This window comes from Convolutriloba macropyga, chromosome 3 (genome assembly GCF_964194025.1).
Source record: "Convolutriloba macropyga chromosome 3, txConMacr16.3, whole genome shotgun sequence".
Lineage (NCBI taxonomy): Eukaryota > Metazoa > Xenacoelomorpha > Acoela > Convolutidae > Convolutriloba > Convolutriloba macropyga.
Genome location: NC_134470.1, coordinates 37,259,768 through 37,285,201, shown reverse-complemented (window position 1 = coordinate 37,285,201; position 25,434 = coordinate 37,259,768). Strand labels below are relative to the sequence as shown.

General features: G+C 36.6%; 2 protein-coding genes across 4 annotated transcripts in view; one reads left to right on the top strand and one right to left on the bottom strand.

The window, feature by feature from the left end:
• Positions 1 to 25,434, top strand: part of LOC142336181 (uncharacterized) — a 545,590-nt gene that overhangs the window by 211,046 nt on the left and 309,110 nt on the right. The window lies entirely within an intron of this gene.
• LOC142337050 (uncharacterized) lies at positions 913 to 25,434 on the bottom strand. Of its 3 annotated transcripts, none has more exons than XM_075386110.1 (2): positions 25,337 to 25,434; positions 913 to 2,525 (listed from the first exon to the last, which is right to left on the bottom strand). In XM_075386110.1, the coding sequence occupies exons 1-2, from the start codon at positions 25,414 to 25,416 to the stop codon at positions 1,118 to 1,120; spliced, it is 1,488 nt and encodes a 495-aa protein (XP_075242225.1). In that variant the 5' UTR covers positions 25,417 to 25,434; the 3' UTR covers positions 913 to 1,117. The 3 variants fall into 3 exon arrangements, with proteins under 3 accessions (XP_075242225.1, XP_075242223.1, XP_075242224.1); XM_075386108.1 differs by lacking the exon at positions 25,337 to 25,434 and adding an exon at positions 3,977 to 4,224; XM_075386109.1 differs by lacking the exon at positions 25,337 to 25,434 and adding an exon at positions 3,203 to 3,511.

Sequence of the window (25,434 nt, the reverse complement as noted above, 5' to 3'; positions counted from 1 at the left end):
TCATTTTATCGAAAAATTTTATCAAAAACTTCATTCGGGGGAATATCCTGTTTAATCTGTGCCCAAGTTTCTGGAGGCAGATAAGGAAAATTTGATACGGGGTTGAACAGTGCCACAATAGAGAGCAATAGTTTCACACTCGAGAGCAATAGTTTATCACACTCATCCTTCTAGTAGTCTTAGAGTTGTTGCAAAATGAGTTGGAAGAGTTCGTAGCAGACAAAAATCAAAATACAGAATCTGGCGAAGTTTTTGAAGAAAAAAGAATAGTTTCACGATAGTCAAAATCAATTTTCCTCTAATCGAATCAGCGGTTAAAAAGTTAGCAGCTGGAGGGAGTATGGATTATCATCTGAGGCGTGAAACAAATAGGCCATTCGTTTTTCATCAAGTGTAGTTTCTCTGCATGTACTCAGTAGTTTATTCTGAACAGAAATAATCTGCATTCAATTCAAATTAACTAAATTTGACAACAGCTTCGGGTAGTTTTTTTCCTTCATAACAGTTATTCCGAGAGCGTTGGTTGAGATAAGAGCATAAAACATGTTTCGCTGATATCTTTGATATCATTTGCTCGTTCCTACAAAATAGTCATTATGGATTAGTGGGTCACAACTTCCTTGACCTTTATTGTTGACCAATATACGTGCACTTCAATTTTAGAGACAGATTTTATTTTCGATTTTCATTTGTTTTGTATTGTATATATATTTCCATTTGGGCAGTGAGGCCTTGCAAAATCTTGTCTAATGTTACCATGTTTTTCCCAACTTTAGTTGTCCAGTGTTTTCCTCAACTCACGATCAATTTTTTCGATTCACTTTTCACGATCATTTTTTTGGTTCCCATCACACTCATTTTTTTATCACAACTATTATAACATAACCCTATTCTGTTATAATTCAAAAAAAGTAATGGAGAAAATAAATTGAGCAAAATCAACATCATTTCCAAAATTTACTAAAACTGTTGAAATTTCCTAAAAATAAACAGATACAACAGTGAAAATAAAAGGTCATCAATATACTATTCAGTTCGGTGTACGAACGTGAACAATGTCTGGTGACCTTTGGCCTCAATACAATATTGTAACTAATCAGTTTATGACACGTTATAACTAATTTAAAGCTGTGTACCCGTGCCGAGTTGAATCGTCTCGTCTGTTTCTTCGATTCATCTCAATTTCGTACATAAACGAGGGTACTAATCCGAGAACAAATGACCCAGTTAGAAGGTAAAAGGCCAATGTATAAGACTGCATTCTCTCATACAAAACCCCAACAAATGTCATAGTAAGGAACGTTAAGAACCCAGCGGCGGAAAGTTCCATAACAACCGCAAAATCTCGATGTTTCTTCAGCGATTCTTTAACAAGGAAAAAATCAGCAGTGTTCAGCACAGCGCCGCCAAAACCCAACGAAAAGTAATAAGCAGTTTGGTAATAGGCATCTGTTATGTACATGCTCAAAATTGTTGACACTAAAAAGAACACTTTTGCTATTTGACTCAAACGAGCAGCAGAAATTATGTTGTTTGCGGTCAAAACTCCCACTGAAACTCGAACAACGGCCTGAATGGCACCGTTGATTACCAATGCGAAGGCGCCTGCTTTAGGGTCAATTCCAAAAGATTTCATTCTCACAGGTTGGTGTACCATTATTGTATCGTACGCGGTAGCCGTGAACACAAATGAAATCATTGCTAGCAAGTACGCTACATTCGAGAATACATATTTCATAGGTTTGATGGAGCCGTCTGAACTTGAATCATTATGTTCATTTTGTTGATAACTGATAGATCTTAAACTGGTGAGAGCAATAGCGGGAACATCGTCATTATCGTCAATTAAATTTTCCTCTAATGCTTCCTCATCTTCTGAAGATGAATTGTCCTTTTCATGCGTCTCTGAAGACTCAACAAACTTCTCTTCATTCTCATTGGCTCGTTCGTCCGCCGCTTCTGATTGGCTGAGGAGTTGTTCGTATCCGTCCATCTTTTCCTCGCGTGTTTTGATTCCAAGAAATTTGCGAACAGGTGGGAGCAAAGTTACGGCAAAAATTAATAGACTCAGATACATCAATGAGCTCAGCCGCTGTGTAAGCCTCCAACCGTATTCGGGTTCTACGAACAGAAACAGCATGCTTATAGGGACAATGCCCAAGCCCGCGCCAGCTAACATGAACCCGTTGAACAGGTAAATTTGATCATCAGTGAAAATGTAGTACAGTCCATTCCAGCTGCTGATTAACTGGACACTGCAGCCAATCCCGACTAAAATTCCATTGGAAATTAAAAGTGAAACATGATCGGAACAGTAGCTGCTCCAAATACTTCCGGTCAGTAGCAAGGGTAAAGCAAGAGCCGCGATCGTGTAGGGTTTGAGACCACATCTGTCTAGGATTCGCTGGATTATCGGTGCTGGGATACAAGGAAGGGTGAAGGTCAAACTGTTGATTAAAGAGGCAATGCTGGGAGTAAGGATTTTGTCGTTGAGCCACGCAGCTTGTAACAGACCTGTCGTGTATCTGTAAAGGAACAGGAAAAACTGCAAATTTATTTCAAAACATCTGTGCTAAATAAAAATAAACTAAGTATCTAAACATCTGAAAAAAAACAGGGCTCACCTCGCAAAGGTTCTATCACCATACCGCGTATTCCTCAACCCTGTATGCCCCCCCCCCGCGCCCAAGACGACGTTCTAGCGTATAGTACTTGTTTCGCATCTGTACTTGTTTCTATTTGTTCTATAGTACTTGTTTGTTTTTGTTTGAGATGTGTACCGGAATTTACAAAAGGAGAGGGAGAAGTATTTTATTTGCGGGCGACGGGTTTTAAAAGGGAAATCTCGAAGCCTCTTCGTGACCATGGCCTGGAATTACTTTCATTGTGAAGTATATACTAAGGGACCTCACAAGAAGCCATTTAAATTTCAATAGAATAGGAGCTAAGAAACAGTGAATTTTTTCAATTTCATCATGGTTCATTTTTTCAATCTTTGAACCATGTGGCTGCAAGTGGCAATGATCTAATTTGTGCACATATTTTCACCTCCTTAAACTTGAAAATTTCCTGCAACCCATCTAAAATTGAACTGACTGATAGCAAGTGCAACAAAAGTCAGGATCTGAGAGGGCAAAATCAGTTTCGACTCAGCACAACTCTCTACAGATGCTAAAGAAACAATAACTGAAGAAGTACTAACTCGAAACCAGGTGTGATAGCATACACCCCTGCAAGTAGTATAGCTACACAGTAATCACTATTTGTGGCCTGATACTGTCTCTTTTTTAACTTGCCTTTACCCATGGTCAAATAATTTTCAACAAATTTATGCAAAAATTAAGACTAAGTTATATACTGATTATTTATGAAAATATCGATTTTTCCACTAGGAAACACCAAGCTGGCTTGTGCTATGTTGCAAATTACGATTAAATTCTTATTCTTCAAGGTCGGTCCTTAACGGGGACGATTTTGTTTATTTTGTTTACTCTAAGATGTGTTTGTTTTGAAAGCGGAAAGTTCTGTTTGTTTAGAAAGGTATTGCCTTTGTCAATGTAGTATTAACAACCCTTTCGAACTTGTCAAAAATACCTCAAAGAGATGAAATACACTCAATCAAATACACGCCTCAGAATTCACTTTCAAGTTGGTAGTGAAAGTTTATTCATCCATACACTTTCTAAATTGTTGGTTGTCTGTACGCCAGTGCTCTCAGCCTCTCAAACTACAATGCCAGAAAATTAAAATTCGATAGAACATTTTTGGAAAGTATGACATCGTTTCCTTGAATTTTAACTTAAGTTCCGAGTATGACCTTGACCGTCTATTTCAATGATTGGCGTAAATAGGTACGGGGGGTTAAAGTCCTAACATGTGGTACCATAACCAATTGTCCTTTATTCCGCTGAAAACAATGCAATCTTTTTCTTCCGACAAAATGGTGACACCAATTATTGTTGCAAAATATACTCACTGAGAGCCTGGTGTTATCGCATAGACCCCTGCTAGTAAAATTGCCACGTAATAATCCAAGAACGAAGTTCTGTATTTTTTCTCTTTCAAATTTCCTTTACCCATTTTTGCAACTTAATTAACAGCAATTTTATCCAACTTTTCCAGAAGAATAATTTGATACAAATGGCCAAATAAACCTCAAGTGGTTCCGAGGAACTGGATGAAATAATAAAGTGTTCAGATTGTCGCTGGATATGTTAGCTTAGATCCAAGCCAACTCAAAACTAATTCGAAAGCGTGACTATTTTGGACTTGTTTACCATCAAACCGGAACATTTTGTTTGTTTTGGAAGATACCGAGTTTGCTAATGCAGTTGCCCTTTCTGAACAAAACAAAAGCGTCATTGAGCTAATCAGTGTTGGTGGAGCATCGTCATCAGGTTCTAAAATAAATTTTCCAAAGCAATTTGCCAAGTTCAATGTCGTTTGAGTTAACTTGGATGTCCCTTTCATCTTAGAGGGGAATGGAACAGAGACCGCCCTCGTGTTACTTTGACATCAAATGACCTCAGTGGCATAATTTTGTTTGAATCTCTCAAGTTTGGCGCGCTGGTTCTTTAAAGTTCCAGCAAACTCTTTCAAGTTCCAAAGCTAGCCAGGAAGTATCCAATGACGACGAGAAAGTTGATCCGATAGCTGACCGAAAACACCCCTTCTATACTCCCATTTGAATTAGAAGTCATACATTCTTGAGATAAACTTAATTGCCTGACCTAAAGGTTAATTTTTCATATCACGAGACAAATAAACTTTTAAATGAAAATGGAAAAATCTCAATCGGTCCTTTCTTGGTGCTCTATAAGATACCTGTTTCAGGTCTCAGAGAACATGTTCTAAAGCTTGGTTATTTTAACTCTCTTCTGCGAACGAATAGAGCAAACACAAAGAATTCTTGCATCTACTCCAAATTTTCACGAATTGAAAATGTTTGATGAAATCAGTTTGAATTGGTCGATAGAGAAACTCCGAAAAAAGGAAGCGATTCTAATTTTTTTGAGAAATAACATGATATATAACAGGAAGGCTCGCTTGATTTGTGCGTGGCACAGAGCGTTCCCACATTTGTTTTTGAAAGCATAACATCTATCAATAAATCGAAAAGAATATTTCAGAAACGTTCTTATTAGCACCAAATATTGTTTCTATCAAGCTATTACAAATTCAACGAAATTTGAAACAGAAAGAACAGGGAAAATATTTGAGTTTTCAGAGGACGGAAAACCATGAGAAACTTTTAATTACGAAATACTTAGTTGCACTTAAATAATGATGACTATTGTTTTGAAAATGTTATCCTAAAACGTGTTGCAAATAAACAAGGGCCTTTTAATTTCGACTTCTTTTTCATTATTGACGATTTTGATTGTGCGCGATCAGTCATTTTCCATAACTCTTTGAGAAATTCAAAAGTTCTTGTTACAAACTTCGAGCTGAAAAAATGCGAGAATGAAAAGGTGATGCCTTAATGGCAATTTAAGTTAATATTTTTCTGTTTAAACTCGAAATTGAAATGTGGAATGTTTACGCCGCCGAATACTTTTTTTGCGGAGGAACATTCCAAAAAAAGTGTGCAGCCGATTACTTACATTATACTCCCCTATTTAAGCTATTTTAAAAAATAATTTCCTTTAAGAGAATATGGACATACTCAAATGGTTTTTTTTCAGTCAATTTTGGCCGAGCGATATATTAATCGTAGAGAATCGCGCGTGATAGTTTTAAAAAGCTTATCCATTGTGGAATCTAATACTACAAAGATTTCTTGAATCTTCTATTTTTCGAGTACTTCTCCAGGTTCAAATTTTTGAATATTTGATAATTGGGTGTGATTTTGTTCAATTTTGGCTTGATTTAGCTAAACTTTAGATTTTTGGAATCAAAGTCTTGGATCAAAATTGTTTTCTGGGATACAATTAGGAAAAATTTTTTGTTCCTCAAACACGAGAGGCAATAAAAACAAGTCTTGTTTTGGCCTCACATGAAACTTAAGACGCTATTTCTTTTGGAGAGAACTTTTCGTGATTTTTCACAATTTTTTGGTTTTCATCGTGTCATTTAGAGACAAGTACTTTTTCATATCAAAGTAATAATAGTGAAAACCCCATTTAACAACAAATTGATCTCGATGAACACTTATTTTGTTTCCAAAGAATCATTGTTCATGGGATTTTGTGGTTTTGTTCACTTTTCTATTTAATTTTGTTTTTGCCTTTAAGTGTTGTCTTTTTTGTAGTCATTAGACTTTTGACTTTCTCTGGTCAATGAAAGGTCTCATTGGCTTGCACTCAATGTATGCGTTAATGCATGTAATTGTTTTTATTTATTTATTTAGAGCATTGGTTTTTGATGGCTCTGATACTACGAGTTGTCTCTACAATTTAGTGATTTTTGTATATCAGCTCATTATTGTCAATTTTTTGTATTCACATTATCACATTACTGGATGATCACATTCGTTTTTGGATTGCTATCTAGCACCGTTATCGGCAACTTCAATTTGCTATGTAGTAGAGGACAATTGAATTGTTTTAGATTAGGCTTCATCTAAAATTTGCCTGAATTTACTTTTTCGATACAAAAAATCTTTATATTTGGAAAGTTCTAAGGAAAAACCATCTATGGACAGATGTTAGATGATTTTTTCCCCAGATTTAAACAGAGGTTAAAAACGAACTGAACCTTGAATGAGAAATTGAAGTTAGGGAAGAGTTCAAAATTAAAAAGTCTAAAAATTGGCTGAAAATTTATCCCAATTTTGTTCTCAAAAAACAAAATTTCTTTTGTTTTTCTGTTCTTTATGGAGATATTGAAAAAACTATAAGATAGTTGGTTTTCAAAGATACACTAAAAAAACCAGCTAGGCTCAATGACATAAAATTAAGGGTGAAAATTTTTTCCAAAAAATAAAATTCCTGAAACTCTATTTTGAAGTGAAATTGTAGACGCAGAGGTTCAAATTGATACCACATATGCTTACCTGCGATGCCCTCAAAAATGACCAAATTTTTCAAAACAAAAAGTGGGGCTAGCATAGACTTCTCCAATTTCTTTCAAGTGGAAACAAATAAAAAACATTTCCGCAGAGACATAATGCAAACAATAGGTGGCGATTTAACTTTAACCAAGCTCATTGGCAAAAAAAAACGAAACTCATTTAATTTTAACCGAGCTCCTTGCCTCATTGACTCAATGACCAATAGAAACGATGGAACCCAAACAATCTCAGCTGTTCACAAAGACATATCAAGCTAAACTCAAGGAGAAAATAGTTAGGTCAAAGATTTGATTTGTATAATTGTGTGCCACTCAGACGATTCCGACACAAAGGAATTAATTTCTGCTGATGAAAACTTCTGACATACACAATTGAACGCCATTTTAACAGGAACCAAATTAATCTATGTTTTTTAAAATAGAAATTCAATTTAAAAAACAAAAATTAACGTGAACAGAAGAAATAAACAGATAACTGCTTTGATGGTAAAAATGAAGAATTTTATCAGGAAAAAGTAAATTTGATAGACTTGGACACTGAGTTAGAACATAATTTCATGTAGTTAATTCCTAGTGTTCTTCAAAATCCGAAATAAGTTTTCAAGCAAATGTAAAAATTTTATAGTATGTAAGTTCTTAGCAACGGTATCATTGATGCCGGTACAACAATTAAACAAAAAAAAAATTCAAAATGTTAGCCCTCACAATAAAGATTGGAACAAGTTTCTCACGAGAAATTAAATTTTTTGTTTACTTTTTTATACCAGGAGACTTTTTAAACACGTATGCAGAAGACAAAAAAAAAACAGAAAAAAATCGTTTTGTTTAATTTTCGCGGGCTTCTTCAATTAGTTGCAGTTTTATCTTGTTAAGTTTTTAAAACTTCTATGTTCATTCGCTTCTGCCTTGATGTTGTGAGATAAAGTTACTGTCAGAAACCGTTGCATATGCTTAAATAAAACTATTATAGCATTGTGTGTTTTCGCACCTATATTTCTGGTGCCGTTTGTGAAAGGATATTATCTTGAGCTTAAAAGTTTGTGCGCCTTACCAAATGTAACAACCAACATTATAGGTGATACCAAAACAGCTATAACAACCGCTCGTTATCCAAGAGTGGTAGTGCAAAATGGTAGTCGAAACACAGATAGGTTAACAAAATTCCAGTGCTTGAAGATAAAATTATTGTCGGTCACTCTGCAGTTAACTTAAGGTAATGCTTCATTTCGTGTGGTAAGTTTCATTAACACTTCGACCGAAGCAGACTTCAAGATATTCTATTTCAGTCCGAGTCAGCTACGCGATTCAGTACGTGTCTTTAATACGTTTAACGGCAATTCCTTCATTCGTATTGGTAGCAAACTGCAGAAGAGCGGCAAATTTGGGATATGAACATCATTACGAAAGGCAAAAAAGCAGCAACCCAGATGGTTTATGGTCCTATTCAACAACACCGGTGATCAGCGTCAAAGTGCAAACAAATTAGTGATATTTCAGATTTTTTACTGAAGTTGACGAAGTTCGAGTCCCCAAGGCAAGAGCATAGCAAGCGTTTTGAATTGTGTACACAGTGTTGTTGCTGCCAAATTATGTTCACGTGAACATAAATTGGCAGCAACAAAACTATGAGACTCATTCAAACAAAAAACAAACCTTTGATGCATGAAACTGACAAAAGCATTTTCTAGACGGCAAATCTTGACAACCCCTTAATAAAAATTTCTTAGTCACATTAATTTTTGGCAGTTAAATTTGAACTCCCTTGTTCACCTACAACCACCCACATCTTTCTTATTGAAAAAACGTTTTTATTAAAAAACAGTTCTCCAAATTTTTGAAATGACCAAATTACATCTTGGTTAAACTGACTTCATTCAACCTAAATTGCTCGCTGCAGAAAAAACGTTTGAAAATTTGACCAATATTGAAAACACTACAAAATGTAGCCAATCAGTATAGCATATAGATATCCGAATCAGATGATAATTAAAAATCTCATGACTGTGTTAGAACAATTCTCAAGTTCGAGGTTTTTCGAATAGTGTAAGAAAAAATCAGAATATAACCCCAAATTGTGCTCATTTGGAATCATGAATTTTTTGATATCTTGATTGAATTTTATTATGGTTGGGAGTTTGAACAAATCTCACACCAGTGAAGTTGTAGAAAAATTTATGGTCTTCATATTGGTTGCAATTACAAGGTACCATGCCATGAAAAATTAGCCTCCAGTGTTAGAATATGAGGTTTAACCCAAACGCTTTGAAAGTATAACAAACTGCACAGTTGCAATTGAGCCAATATTTGGAAGATAAAAATAGGCTCTTTATATGACATGATGTAATGAACAATTCAGTGTCTTGCCATTGCAGTAAACATAATAGGCTTTTAAGAAAAGCTCAGCTCGTTTAACGCTCGACAAATATCAGGAGGTTGTGGAACCCATGTTCTATTGCACCACAGAGGGAGCTCCTGACATTTACAACCAGCTCAAGCGTAGTAAGATAGTTGGCATCCACTTAGTGCAAACCCTTGTCCCTAAGCGTAAACTGAATAACCCCAGTTTTTTTTTAAAAAAAAGTACAGAGCATTGCATTAGAAGGCTGTGGTTGAGGTGAAAGCCCTCACTATTGTGCTAAACGCTTCGTAACCGTCGTGCGCTAGAGAGGCGGAACTCACTGAAAACTTTGATAACCTGCATTTATCCTAGTTTTGCGTTGCTGTTGTAGTCGACACGCTCAATTTCGGTATGACTTGGTTTACTCATTATTTAGGGTTATCTTGTGGTTGGTTTTCTTCAGATGCGCTTTCTAAAAGCTTTGTTTTACCCACTTATTGAGTCATTCAATTTTTTCCGTTTCTTCCGCATTTCATTTTCTTTTTTTTTTCATTTTCTGTCCTTTTGCTTCCGTTTTGCTGTGTCTCCCTCTTTTCTAGTTTATCTGCTTTTGATCCAGTATATTGTGTTTTGCTGTAGTATAATTTCAGGTCCTGCTAGTGTGCTGGTTTTTTTAGCATTGTTGCGTGCTAGGATGTGACTTAAATTTCTTCAGGAGTTACGGCTTGTTTGTTCTCCGATATTATTATACTAAATTGCTAGCACTTTGATATTTAATTTTTGGCATTTTTTTTTAAAACCCATGATATGTGCTATTTTCTCTATCTGTAGCTTCTCTACACCCCTTAGAGTGTCAAGTTGCTTTCTTTGGGAATTTAGACTAGTTTGTTTGAGTTTGCTATTGCTGTTTGCTGGTATAGCCACTCTCGATTTCTGGTTTGGTGCTTTTCCATTTCCCGCCTTTTTGTTTCCCTATCTTTTCGTTTTGCTGAGTGCTACTTGACCGACGTCTTTGCTTTGTATGCCCATCTTCCCGTTGTTTTTTGCGCTGCTGGCTCATCTTTTTTGTTATGTCGGCACTTTTTCATGATTCTTTGCGCGCTGCTTGCTTCAGATTATAGTTTCGTCTGCTTTTTCCCAATTTTACAGCTCCTCGCTCGACTATATTAATCCGTCAATTAGTTTCATCGCTTCGTCGCAATTCTAGATCCAAACAAAGCCAGCGATAAAAAGAATAGGCGCTTCAAGGTCAAATGATTGTTGATTGTGGAGTGAATAGACCTTTTTATGAAACTCATGAAGCAGAAAGAGGAGCTCTTTGAAATTGCAGAGAAGACTGAAAACCTTGATTCTATATGGGAGAATTTTACGCTCAAAATCCAGTCCATGCAAACACGGTTTAATTCAGGCAAGATGGAAAAAAAGAGATATAAAAGCGGAAATAATTTTGATGCTGATATGGAATGAAAACTATTTATGCATCGAAAAAAAGCATCGAGAACACAAATCGAGCTTATACAAACAAAGATTGAAGAAATTGAGGAATTTTACCGTAGGCGTGCAGCTGAAGCAGCTTCAACTGAACTCAAACTTTTGGATAGCTTCATAGTAGGAAATTTTCAGGCTAATGAATTTGATTATCTATTTACCCGTAAAAGTTCCATTAAGGATAGAGTTCAAGATTGCGTTGTTAAATTGTCGGCAAATTCTGTTTCAAATCGCCCATTGACTGCAGTTTTCAATAACATCAATGAAATTCAAATTTATTTGCAATGAACTCTGCCCACAGCAGCATTATCAATTGCCAACAAAAACCAGCTCAAGCGTAGTATCAAAATCAGAATATAACCCCAAATTGTGCTCATTTGGAATCATGAATTTTTTGATATATTGATTGAATTTTATTATGGTTGGGAGTTTGAACAAATCCCACACCAGTGAAGTTGTAGAAAAATTTATGGTCTTCATATTGGTTGCACTTACAAGGTACCATGCCATGAAAAATTAGCCTCCAGTGTTAGAATATGAGTTTTAAGCCAAACGCTTTGAAAGTATAACAAACTGCACATTTGCAATTGAGCCAATATTTGGAAGATAAAAATAGGCTCTTTATATGACATGATGTAATGAACAATTCAGTGTCTTGCCATTGCAGTAAACATAATAGGCTTTTAAGAAAAGCTCAGCTCGTTCAACGCTCGACAAATATCAGGAGGTTGTGGAACCCATGTTCTATTGCACCACAGAGGGAGCTCCTGACATTTACAACCAGCTCAAGCGTAGTAAGATAGTTGGCATCCACTTAGTGCAAACCCTTGTCCCTAAGCGTAAACTGAATAAACCCAGTTTTTTTTAAAAAAAAAGTACAGAGCATTGCATTAGAAGGCTGTGGTTGAGGTGAAAGCCCTCACTATTGTGTTAAACGCTTCGTAACCGTCGTGCGCTAGAGAGGCGGAACTCACTGAAAACTTTGATAACCTGCATTTATCCTAGTTTTGCGTTGCTGTTGTAGTCGACACGCTCAATTTCGGTATGACTTGGTTTACTCATTATTTAGGGTTATCTTGTGGTTGGTTTTCTTCAGATGCGCTTTCTAAAAGCTTTGTTTTACCCACTTATTGAGTCCTTCAATTTTTTCCGTTTTTTCCGCATTTCTTTTTCTTTTTTCATTTTCTGTCCTTTTGCTTCCGTTTTGCTGTGTCTCCCTCTTTTCTAGTTTATCTGCTTTTGATCCAGTATATTGTGTTTTGCTGTAGTATAATTTCAGGTCCTGCTAGTGTGCTGGTTTTTTTAGCATTGTTGCGTGCTAGGATGTGACTTAAATTTCTTCAGGAGTTACGGCTTGTTTGTTCTCCGTTATTATTATACTAAATTGCTAGCACTTTGATATTTAATTTTTGGCATTTTTTTTTAAAACCCATGATATGTGCTATTTTCTCTATCTGTAGCTTCTCTACACCCCTTAGAGTGTCAAGTTGCTTTCTTTGGGAATTTAGACTAGTTTGTTTGAGTTTGCTATTGCTGTTTGCTGGTATAGCCACTCTCGATTTCTGGTTTGGTGCTTTTCCATTTCCCGCCTTTTTGTTTCCCTATCTTTTCGTTTTGCTGAGTGCTACTTGACCGACGTCTTTGCTTTGTATGCCCATCTTCCCGTTGTTTCTTGCGCTGCTGGCTCATCTTTTTTGTTATGTCGGCACTTTTTCATGATTCTTTGCGCGCTGCTTGCTTCAGATTATAGTTTCGTCTGCTTTTTCCCAATTTTACAGCTCCTCGCTCGACTATATTAATCCGTCAATTAGTTTCATCGCTTCGTCGCAATTCTAGATCCAAACAAAGCCAGCGATAAAAAGAATAGGCGCTTCAAGGTCAAATGATTGTTGATTGTGGAGTGAATAGACCTTTTTATGAAACTCATGAAGCAGAAAGAGGAGCTCTTTGAAATTGCAGAGAAGACTGAAAACCTTGATTCTATATGGGAGAATTTTACGCTCAAAATCCAGTCCATGCAAACACGGTTTAATTCAGGCAAGATGGAAAAAAAGAGATATAAAAGCGGAAATAATTTTGATGCTGATATGGAATGAAAACTATTTATGCATCGAAAAAAAGCATCGAGAACACAAATCGAGCTTATACAAACAAAGATTGAAGAAATTGAGGAATTTTACCGTAGGCGTGCAGCTGAAGCAGCTTCAACTGAACTCAAACTTTTGGATAGCTTCATAGTAGGAAATTTTCAGGCTAATGAATTTGATTATCTATTTACCCGTAAAAGTTCCATTAAGGATAGAGTTCAAGATTGCGTTGTTAAATTGTCGGCAAATTTTGTTTCAAATCGCCCATTGACTGCAGTTTTCAATAACATCAATGAAATTCAAATTTATTTGCAATGAACTCTGCCCACAGCAGCATTATCAATTGCCAACAAAAAAACTTTTTACCAAGTTCATCTGCAATGTCAGCTGCAGCAAGCAGAAAACGGCTGAAAAGCCCTGCAGTTAAGTACACCACTCGGTATTAAAGTTGACAGCGAAATTCATATCAATGTACTTTGACCTCCACCTCTACCAAACACTCCTCTCAGGCTACCACTTGCAGCAATTAAAATCGGAACGAACATTCAACAATTGAATAACGTTGGGACTCCGAAATTGGCCTCTTCTTAAGCGGCATTAAATTTGACAGGACTGCCCATAACCTGTCCTAATATATTTTTTGGGCAAAGCATGCCATAAAATTTAAACGGCGGCAACACGCAGTCCATTTGCTTTTAGGTTTTCCATATACGCTCCCACAAGCACTGAATGCGCCAAAATCTCGACACATTGGCCCCATCGGACCTCTGCGACCGCAAGCAAACGTTTGGCCTACAGATACCCAAAACAAAAAACTGTCAGCAGCACCTGTTGAATCAACTCCGCCGCCTCTTATGCTTCCCCAGTTAAATCGAACCGATATACCGAGCATAGAAGCACAACGCTCTATGCCATTTCCCAATCGCAATTTTGATGGTACTCAAAAAGCCCATACGTTTAGTCCCCTCAACCCGAGCATCTGTTCCTTTGCCAGATCCAAGCATCTGCCACTTTCCCTTATCGGTTCCATCTAATGCAGTCCGCTCTTTTTGGTATATCAGTCAATTCAAACAGCTTACCACCAGCCCTGTTAAACAACCCCAATGTTCCAGTGTGCATTTTCTTCTTCACTCACGTACAAGCAAATTCACAAGCTTACGTGAGATCAGATGTCAAGTAACCAGAAGCCTTTAGTACCTCCACAGGCAATACTCGCATTTTTGGGTTACGCCACCGCATCCCAAACTTTCTGCCCTTTCTCTGGACTCGGTGAATTTGAGAAGCAGGTGACCGAAGCCATCCCTGGCAATGGGTACCATTTATTGCCAGGGTGGACATTGACACAGTACAATTGTGACAAAAGATCAAAAAGCAAATTCAAGGCATTCAAAGACTTAACCCAACTTCGACAACCTCTCAATCCTCTTGTTACACTGTGTATAAGCATAATCACAGAATTTGGGAGTGTCGGGTATTAAAAAAAGACTGCCACTCAGCGAGCCAAAATTTCGGAAAAGCCAAGCTCTGTTACTAAACGATAAACATATGTTCAGGCACTTCCCCGGAATTCTCGTTATCGTTTTGCGCTGCTTGCTCAACGTTTTTTTTCTACTCGTTTTACTATTTCGTCGCGTGCTCTTGGTTCGACGTTTCCTTTTCCTTAGACTTTCTTTCCATTTCATTGCGCGCCTCACTGCTCGATTTTCAGTGTTCCGTCCATTCGTTTCCCCGCTTATCTGTGCGCATCCCGCCCGTCTTCCATCGCGTCCCGTCTGTTTGTTTACCACCCACCCCATCTCGGCTGCTCTGAACCATACGCTCCTTGTTTCGTTAAGCGTTACCCTCCCTCATTCAACGGTTCAACGATCGGCTTCTTTGTTTTTTGCAGGCTACCTGCGCACTGAGTTTGCCATTGCTTTTTTGGTTTTTTGGTTAAAAATCGACCACCTCCAGGTCCACAATAACATTTTTCTCTATCTCGAATTGCATCATTTGTCTTTCATGTGCTTACACTTTATATTAGTGAACTGAGCTCTCGGTTCCTGTCTGTACCAGATCATTACTACCCCACAGGAAAACATAGGAGGTTGTATAGGTTAAGAACAAACTTGGACGCGTGCTCACGCTTCCTCCATGAAGAAAATAGCAATGCCATAGACAGACATTGCTATAGGCGTTTTGAAGTCAAATGTTTTAGTGTAAAGTGCAAAGATATTTTATGAAACTCCTTGAGAAGAAAAATGAAATCTTTGAGATCGCAGAGAAAACTCAAAACCCTGATTTTACACGTGAAAATTTTTAGTGCTGGAAAAATATTGCAATTAGCAAAAATGCCCATTTTCCTGTTTCTGACTACTGCTGGAGAATACATTGACTTTGTTGATGACAGAGAGACATCAGTACAGCAAACAAAGTTACGTCACACAAAACCAAATTCATGCTGAACAGCGTCACGCACATCCACTCCGCGTACACATGATTTTTTTTGGCTAAAATGAATAAACAAGCGCTATTGAGCTAATGAAGCAGAATGCGGGTAAATTACGCAGCTCAAAATTGCGTCAAACACTCCAGTTGCAATTCAAACAAATAAGGATTGAAGAACTGACTCAAACTGATGGATAGCTACTCAGGAGGAACCTTTCATGCTGATGAATTGGGTGATCTATTTACCAACAACAGTTCAGTTAAGAGCCAGGATAGAGTTCAAGTAAACTGTGTCTCAAACCCAAAACACAAGCCCGCAGCAGCATTATCCACACGTTTTCCTCTCAACGCGAGCGGCTCTCCCTTTGCCGGATCCAAACATGAAGCGCATTACGTCATCGGTTCCTTCTATTAAACCCTAACCTGTTGTTATATCAGTCACCTCAAACAACGTACCACCAGCCCTGTTATACAACCCTCAAATCCTTCCATCCCTTTGCTCATCCATTTACATAAAAAGCAAATTCCAAAAGGTGTTCAAAGAGTTGTGCTGACCATGAGTTAAATGTAGAGACAAAAGTAGTTTGAAGTTCAGTGCAAATCCGTTTTTACCCGAAAAGAAGACTGCTGTTAATCCACTCAACATGTTTTCTTTCAACCATTTTTTGGGCTCATCCGTTTTTTGATTCCTAAATTTGTAACCTTCTTGAAATTAACAGATTCCGCCGGTGATCAATTAATTGGCCAGATAAATCAGGCAATTTTACATTAACAGTCTATAATGCACCAATTCCAGGCAGTCAAAATTCGCCACCTAAAATCATTACTAAAAAGAACACCAAAAGCAATTTTTACTAGAATATGATTCTCGTGTGATATGTATCACAAGGCTTGCGAAGCACTTGAGAGAAACTTTGGACGCCGTGAGATAATTTTTATTAGTCAATTGAAGCTGGTTTGCTCACATTCTTTCATCAAACCTCACAAATCTAGTGCTATTATATATTTCGCTCAAATTTTATCAAAATGTGGCAACGTGCAGCCACAGTTCCGATTCCACGGTGATTTGTTGACTGCAACAGTACTAAATAGTGCCTGAAAAGACTAAATACGGATTTGTGAACGAAGTAGCTCTTCAGGCTTCTCGAAGCAGCCAATATTAAGCTAGTTTTATTGAATTTCGTGATTGGCTAAACAAGGTTGCTTTTGTGCTTGGTGGCTTAGTCTCACAGTTTCCAAGCTCTGATATTTCAAAACAATTGATTTTCAGAGCGGGAAAAAATAAAAAAGATCACAAGATTATCAAGCAGTTCAGAGCTTGGAAACCAAATAAATAAACAAAGTCCATTAAAAGATGGAGATCCTGCGCAAATTTTGAAGCACTTACAATAACAGAAAGATACAAATTTGCCAAAAAGAATAAATACTGTTTCTCTCGTCTCAGTGGTCCTCATCTCATTGGAGACTGCAAAGCAGAGAGAAGGTGTGGTGTAAACGCTCGTATCAATAACAACATGGAGTCGTTTTTTGATCATTCAAATCCGAAGCAACAAATTGCTTCTTTTGATTTGTCACATCACGACAAAGCAACATCAATATTCTCAACGTTATTCCTTGAAGAATTAGAGTTTGTTGCTAAAGACAACAAATATTATAGAAGAAATTTTTGTTAAGTTGTAAAAAAGTCAGTATCCAACTGCAACCAAAATTAAGCGACACCAGCATTTATAGACAGTGGATTAAATATTTCATATGCGGATACCCAAGTCAACTCCTGTTTCAAACCGACAGGACACTAATTGTCAATAAAAGTATCCGGATTTCATTATTCTGATTAAAATATCAAGAGATATTGACATCAAAGCAGTTGTGGAAGGCAGTGAAGCATTCATAGTTTTCTGCCTTTCTCATTCTAAGTTTAGTCTTGGTTCAAATGGGCACCATTTCAGAGACTTGACACAAAAATTTCCTCATCAGCGCGATTTGCTTGATAATTGTTTCTTCTTAGTTGATGTTAACATTATCATAGGAAAAGGTGCTTATCATCTTTGAGAACCAATAGAATTATGCCTAAGCGTCAACTCATGTCATCCTATTGCTATGATTACAATTACTCAATTGACCCATTGAAGAACTGACTCAAACTGATGGATAGCTACTCAGGAGGAACTTTTCATGCTGATGAATTGGGTGATCTATTTACCAACAACAGTTCAGTTAAGAGCCAGGATAGAGTTCAAGTAAACTGTGTCTCAAACCCAAAACACAAGCCCGCAGCAGCATTCTCCACACGTTTTCCTCTCAACTCGAGCGGCTCTCCCTTTGCCGGATCCAAACATGAGGCGCATTCCGTCATCGGTTCCTTCTATTAAACCCTAACCTGTTGTTATATCAGTCAACTCAAACAACGTACCACCAGCCCTGTTATACAACCCTCAAATCCTTCCATCCCTTTGCTCATCCATTTACGTAAAAAGCAAATTCCAAAAGCTGTTCAAAGAGTTCTGCTGATCATGAGTTAAACGTAGAGACAGAAGTGGTTTGAAGTTCAGTGCAAATCCGTTTTTACCCGAAACGAAAACTGCTGTTAATCCACTCAATATGTTTTCTTTCAACCATTTTTTGGGCTCATCTGTTTTTCACTTCATAAATTTTTAATCTTCCTGAAATTAGCAGATTCCGCCGGTGATCAATTGATTGGCCAGATTATTCAGGCAATTTTACATTAACAGTCTATAATGCACCGATTCCAGGCAGTCAAAATTCGCCACCTAAAATCATTACTAAAAAGAACACCAAAAGCAATTTTTACTAGAATATGATTCTTGTGTGATATGTATCACAAGGCTTGCGAAGCACTTGAGAGAAACTTTGGACGCCGTGAGATAATTTTTATTAGTCAATTGAAGCTGGTTTGCTCACATTCTTTCATCAAACCTCACAAATCTAGTGCTATTATATATTTCGCTCAAATTTTATCAAAATGTGGCAACGTGCAGCCACAGTTCCGATTCAACGGTGATTTGTCGACTGCAACGGTACTGAATAGTGCCTGAAAAGACTAAATACGGATTTGTGAACGAAGTAGCTCTTCAGGCTACTCGAAGCAGCCAATATTAAGCTAGTTTTATTGAATTTCGTGATTGGCCAAACAAGGTCGCTTTTGTGCTTGGTGGCTTAGTCTCACAGTGTCCAAGCTCTGATATTTCAAAGCAATTGATTTTCAGACCAGGAAAAAATAAAAAACATCACAAGATTATCAAGCAGTTCAGAGCTTGGAAACCAAATATATAAACAAAATTCATTAAAAGATGGAGATCCTGCGGAAATTTTGAAGCACTTACAATAACAGAAAGAAACAAATTTGCCAAAAATAATGAAACAATGTTTCTCTCGTCTCAGTGGTCCTCATCTCATTGGACACTGCAAAGCAGAGAAAAGGTGTGGTGTAAACGCTCGTATCAATAACAACATGGAGTCGTTTTTTGATAATTCAAATCCGAAGCAACAAATTGCTTCTTTTGATTTGTCACATCACGACAAAGCAACATCAATATTCTCAACGTTATTCCTTGAAGAATCAGAGTTTGTTGCTAAAGACAACGAACATTATAGAAGAAATTTTTGTTAAGTTGTAAAAAAGTCAGTATCCAACTGCAACCAAAATTAAGCGACACAAGCATTTATAGACAGTGGATTAAATATTTCATATGCGGATACCCAATTCAACTCAAGTTTCAAACCGACAGGTCACTAATTGTCAATAAAAGTATCCGGATTTCATTATTCTGATTAAAATATCAAGAGATAATGACATCAAAGCAGTTGTGGAAGGCAGTGAAGCATTCATAGTTTTCTGCCTTTCTCATTCTAAGTTTAGTCTTGGTTCAAATGGGCACGATTTCAGTGACTTGACACAAAAATTTCCTCATCAGCGCGATTTGCTTGATAATTGTTTCCTCTTAGTTGATGTTAACATTATCATAGGAAAAGGTGCTTATCATCTTTGAGAACCAATGGAATTATGCCTAAGCGTCAACTCATGTCATCCTATTGCTATGAATACAAATCTCGATTGACCCATTAGCAAGAACAATTCAATTCAAGAAACGAGGTGTATGAAATTATACATGGCTGCACAATCAAACACCTTCGACAGACACATCAAATCAGACACATCAGATAAGGCATTGGTGAGAACATATAGAATCTTATGTAATACAAGTCAACACGTTATAGAAGTGGTTTATCAGAAGAAGAGATAAAAGCTTTGAAAACATTGAAAGTAGGCACAAGGTTGACCTCCATTGGTTTGATGAATTTAGCGAATTGCCAGACAATTCAAACTCTGCTGCCGCATAGTTAGAATTGCAAAGAAACGTTTTGAACCAACGGAAGACTTCGAGAAACGATAACTAGAAAACAGTGCAGTGAAAGTAGAAAAAAAATGTTCGAAAATGCGATAAGCACAAACACAAAAAAGCAAAAATTAACATCATTGGTTTGAACAAAAACACATCATCCGGTTATCAATCCGAATAAATCCAATAAATTTCGCGGAGTTTGTAATGCTAAGTTTAAGCTCAGAGGTATTTCACCGATTGACATGATGTTGTTGTGTCCGCATCTTTTTCAAAACTTGATTGAATGTAATTTTTGACTCAGAGAGCATTCAATAGCGATGGCAGCAGATTTGGAACCAACGTTCCTTCAGATTCTTCTTGGCAAAAAATGATTGCACATATTTGATATTCTTCTTGCGATAAAACATTAGTGAACCTATTCAATTCCATGAATACTTGAGACAAAGGAGCAAATTTTGCAAATTGTGCTCTTCAATAAATAGTGTAACAACAATAGGGTTGGAATCATAGCAGGGACAAAGGAAAAAATTCGACTGCAACGAAAAAACTAGCCAAAATTGTTCTCTCACAGAAAACAGAGTTGATGAAACGGACAACAACAAATATTAAAACTCGAACAAAACAAAGATTTTCGTAAGCAACTGTGAAATTACACAGATGTGTGAAATCGTTAACAGTGGCTGATGGTTCAGAATTTGATCGAGCAATTCAAAGCCTGGAAGTCAAATATTTAATCAATTTCCTTACTACCGTTACTACCTTTACTATAACAGAAATACACGAAGTTGCCAAAAAGAATGAATTTTGGTTCTCCTGTCTCAGTGTTCCTCATCTCAACAGAAACTGCAAGGCAAAGAGAAGTTGTGATCGAACAATTGAGTCAATGAACATCACGAGTCAGTCCTTCATAGTGATAATTCAATGCCGAAGCAAGAAAGTGCTTTTATTCTTTTGTCAGATCACGACGAAGCAATATCAATATTCTCAACATCATTCATTGATGAGTCAACGTTGCATGCTAAGGACAACATACCCTCTAGAAGGGTTTTCCGTCAAGTTAGAAAAAGCTTAGTATCCAATGTCAAACAACAATAAACGACGCTAGCCTTTATTGACAGCAGCTAAATTATTTCGTAGATGGATGCCCAAGTCAATTCAGATTTCAAACTGACAGGACACTAATGATCACTAAAACTTTCCGGAATTCACGATCCTGAAAAAGATATCCTGAAAGAGATAATGAAATCCATGCAGCTCGGGAAGGCAAGGAACTTTCAACATTTTCTGCTCCTTTTGTTGTCAGTTTATTCGTGTTTCAAACGCGCACTATTTCATAAACTTGACACAAATTCTTCACCTGATCAGCTTAATTTGCCCTATACTTCATTGTGGAGCAATTGTTGCTAGAACTTTGCATTTTTCCTACCATTAGACGAGGCACGAGTTCAAGTAGCAAACTGGAAGGCAAAATGATGCATATCCACAAGGTGGAGTTCGATGATGAGTCGCTGTCGCCTTCGAAGAAAAATGAATTGGAACTTAAATTAGAGAATTACGCAGTAATTGTTAAAGCAGTCGATTGCGGAGAAAGTATACCTCCGGCAAAGGTTCAAATTTTTTTTGCACCAAAATGAATGGAAGCGGTCCTTGGGTCTTGAAGCCAATAATGTAAAGGTTCCTAATCAAAATCTGTTGTCAATGAGTCTAACCGAAGAGAAAGAGAATTACAGGAGGGAGGTCTCAAGTATTTTTTCTTCCTACGTTTTGGAGCAGAGTGATTATCAAATGTAATGGAAAATAGCATTGGACCACGTCAAAGAGGTCGGAATTTCTGTCCTCGTGGAAAGAGTGGCGCAAAACAAAAGAAAAATGTCATGGAAAAAGACTGGAGGTGGAAATATCTTCAAATATGCGACATAGAAACCCAATTTTTCAAGTTGTTTGATCTGAATTATATTTGTTGGGAAACGGAAAGTTTTTCGTTGTGTAATTTATAAAATTAAAGCTAAGATTTTTTTAATCTGAAGCTGACAGCTGAATCAATTACCTAAATCAAGTGAAAGGAAAGTAGGGGATCTATCATTTGATAAAAGTTGTCAGAGGACTTAAGGTGTTTGTAGGTTGTTATAAGAATGAAAGCGTTAGTTGGTTTGACTGGAAATTTTTTTAAACTGTTATGTGCAAATGAGTGGTCTTCGAGACTGATTTCGGTTGTTTTTGATTCCTTTGTATATGCAAACCATTTACACAACCCTGTTGTACAGTTTCAATCTTCATCTTCAGCAATTATCTTTTTTTATTGTATTTCTTATTTTGTAATTGGTGCTTTTTTCATTTTGGCTTTATTTGGAGTATTGTTTAAATGGTTGGCTTATTCTAACGTAGATTGTGGAATCGCAGGCTAAAAAAGAAAAGCGCTGAGCGAAAAATTGTTTTAGTACTCGGAGAAAAACAGAATAGTTTCCTTGATTATTCGGAAGAAAAAAAGTCCAGGAAGGAGGAGGATGAAAACCGTTATTATGACGAGTAAAAACATGACATTGAAATTATTCAAATATTTTTTTTTGCTAAGTTAAGGAGCTAAGCTTGAAAATATTTATTAAATAAACAAAAGGAACAGACTTCAGCAGTTTAAGTTGAAGCAAAATTTAGCTTTATTTTTAATGTAAACAACGGCGAAACATACTTTGCAAAGTAAATAAGTGGTCAAAAAGAAGCAAAGGTTTTGGCAGAGATCAGTCATTTGCTTCAAATACAGATGCTTCAAAATTTTTTACCAAACCCCCAAACCCTAAAAATTTCTCAGGGTCCAATTTTCATAAAATTTTGTCAGAGTGTGCACTGAACATTTATGTTCGCAAAGAATTTTTCCCGTATCGCAAAGCGGTTAATTTGCCTTTCCAAACAAGCAAAAGGTAACATTACCTGACGACTTCTTTTGCGCCGTCAAAAAAGAAAGCAAAATGTACGCAAAAATAGAGTTACCAAATGTTTCTTTGCATTTTTTTGATGCAATGATATTTGGTCATTAAAAATTACTGCTTCAACGAAGTTTTTTTTGCGAAGTGATGTTCGTTTCTTATTAAAGGAGTGCCTTTGGAACAAAACAGGAGAACTGATTGTTGAGAAAATTAGGTTGAGTATTCTTTCAGCAATAATTTTTTGATTGCAGGGGAAATCCAGTAAAAATCTTAGAATTGATGCGAACAATTGTTGGATGTCTGATATTCAAAATATGGCAGTCGGATCAATATATCAGGGAAAATTTGTGAAATCAAAGTTTCCAATTGTACTTAAGCTAGTTCAATAAAATTTTAATGGAGTTTACTGTAATTTTACAGTGGAAAAAACCATTTTTTCGAAAGAACGTGGCGTTAAAAAGGTTGAATTTTTTCCAAAACTGTATGTTCCATTGCCGAAAAAAAATCAGAAATAATTTGTTCCGAATTAGTATGAATCTCTCGGACAGGACTAATTATTATTTATTTTATTTATTTACAGTCCTCGAAAGACTAGATTGAATTGAACAGAAGAACGCAAGAGTTACTTTTAAGAATTTGACAAGAGAGAAACAAGTTTGTTGAAAATAAGGTTGTCTTGGTTTTCACCAAAACCATTATATTGCAATAAACCAAATTCTTCCCACCCAATTGTCTTGAGCTTTTTAATAGTCGCCACTTTAACGATTGTAGAAGTATTAAAAAAAACAGCGATACCCTGTTGGCATCCGAGAGGTGCTTATATCGTTTTTTCATGACACAGAAAAATGTGATGACTGATTTCTTTTAAGTTCTTTTAAGTTAGTGAAAAAAGAACCACTTTTACTAGGGCGTACTTGCCTCTCAAAAAATCAGAAATCTATAAATTAAAATTTCTAAGAAAGAACATTGACAATCCCATAAGAAAAAAGGAGAGGAAGACTTGAATGATTTCCTTGATTTTTCACCATTGCAGTCATAAGGAGAGTTGTTGAAAATTGTTTAAATGGCAAAAAATGTTATCTCCTCAATTAAAACATGGGTAACTTTAGGATAAAACAGACATATCCATAATTGGAAAGAATAAAAACTAGCATGCCCGCAAAGAGATTGTGGAACATGAAACATGAGTTTTTCCGAATCCTGAAACTTGCAAATCACGTAAACCACGGCGTTCCAGTCAATTTGAGCAAAAAGTTACATTATATTAGCTGCATATTGTGACCAACCTTATGCGCCCAATTGCACTCAATCGGCAAGTCAAACTGCTTTGAGTGAAACGACACGTTACTTGTCACTGCTAGGAGGTGCTGAGGTTGATTACCTTTTCAACACAAGAAAAACCATCAGTCGAGGGCTACTTACAAAACTGAGGAACAGCAGTTCGTCAGTCAATTTTGTGTGTGAGAGAGAGAGAGAAATAGAATATTGAAGTGGAGCAGTTGGTTCTCCGTGAGAGAAAATTGCAGTCATCTAGTGAGTTCTTGGTGAAAGAAAATAGTTTCGTCGTTGATGTTAGTGAAATTGTAGAGTTAATTGAAATTTGTGGTTGAGAGGATAATAAGTTTTTGTACAGTAACAGAGCAACTGGGAGGTAGAATAAATTAAAGATATTTGAGTGAGGAAGTTAATTGAATGAGTTTTGGGTACTTGCGGTTAGATTGATTGTATTGGTTTGACTTAGCGTAAAACCATTAATTAGTTTTCATCAAAATTACTCTTGGATTGTTGAAGTTAATCAATAATAGGGGTCTGGCTATAACTTTACTGATTGCTGGTCTTACAATTATTGATTACTAATTTAATTATGCAGAGTGCATTTTTTTAACAGTCGAAAGAGCAAATTTTGCGGAGACATAGCAGAACACTCCCTACAAGTATACGAACCCTCAAACATTTTTTGGAATTTTTGATAGGGTTTTGGGCGCTAGCTAGCCAGTCCCCAGCCAGAAGCCTTCTAACAACAAATACACAAAATTCTCCATTAGTGTTTTTGGCGAAGGCATTGCCTTTTCGGGTTCTCAAGGCATTGGTTGCTGAACCTTTAAAGCTTCCTCGCTGCACTCACCCCATCCGTATTGTCGCTACCTGTTTACAAAATGTTAGTTGATATATGTATATCAAACATATTGATAATTAAATTGAGTTTAGGCTACTGCAATTTGACAGTAGTCATAAATGATTTTACCTGGCTCATGTTTTGTTGTTTTGCATGCATTAATAGCTCGATTCGGCAAAAAATATCTTAATGAACCTAAATCACAGACGACATACATCGCAAAAATGGTCCAATAACTCAATTATTCTAGTAATCCACTGTCCAGGAACTCAAGTATCGGATAATAACATACATTTTGGCGCACAGGTAAAATAACTGATAGACAAGTCATGCAATGCTGTAAATAACTGAGTGCTAAAGAGGAACATTTCTCTAAAGAACAATTATGATCTAAATTGTTAACATAATTTTTCTTTTGGATAATATTCCTCTTCTCTAACCAATTACTTACAGTTGCACGTGATTTTAATGCTTCAAAACTGATCAAAAAGTAACCTAAAGTCAGGCGACAACAATTACTTTAATTTGCTTCGATCATTATTGATTCTGCGCAGTCACATTGAAGTTGAATGGGAGTAACTTACGCTGATGCAGCTGTAATGCTGTACACACAAGACATCAAAATGGCTACCAACAGGTCAAGAAGAAATGGCAATGTGGTCATTTTAATACATTTAGTCAA

Coding starts and splice junctions, on each gene's coding strand:
- LOC142337050 (XM_075386108.1), bottom strand. CDS start 4,080: ATGGGTAAAGGAAATTTGAAAGAGAAAAAATACAGAACTTCGTTCTTG. Junction 2,526..3,976: donor GCGATAACACCAGGCTCTCA/GTGAGTATATTT, acceptor GTTCCTTTACAG/ATACACGACAGGTCTGTTAC.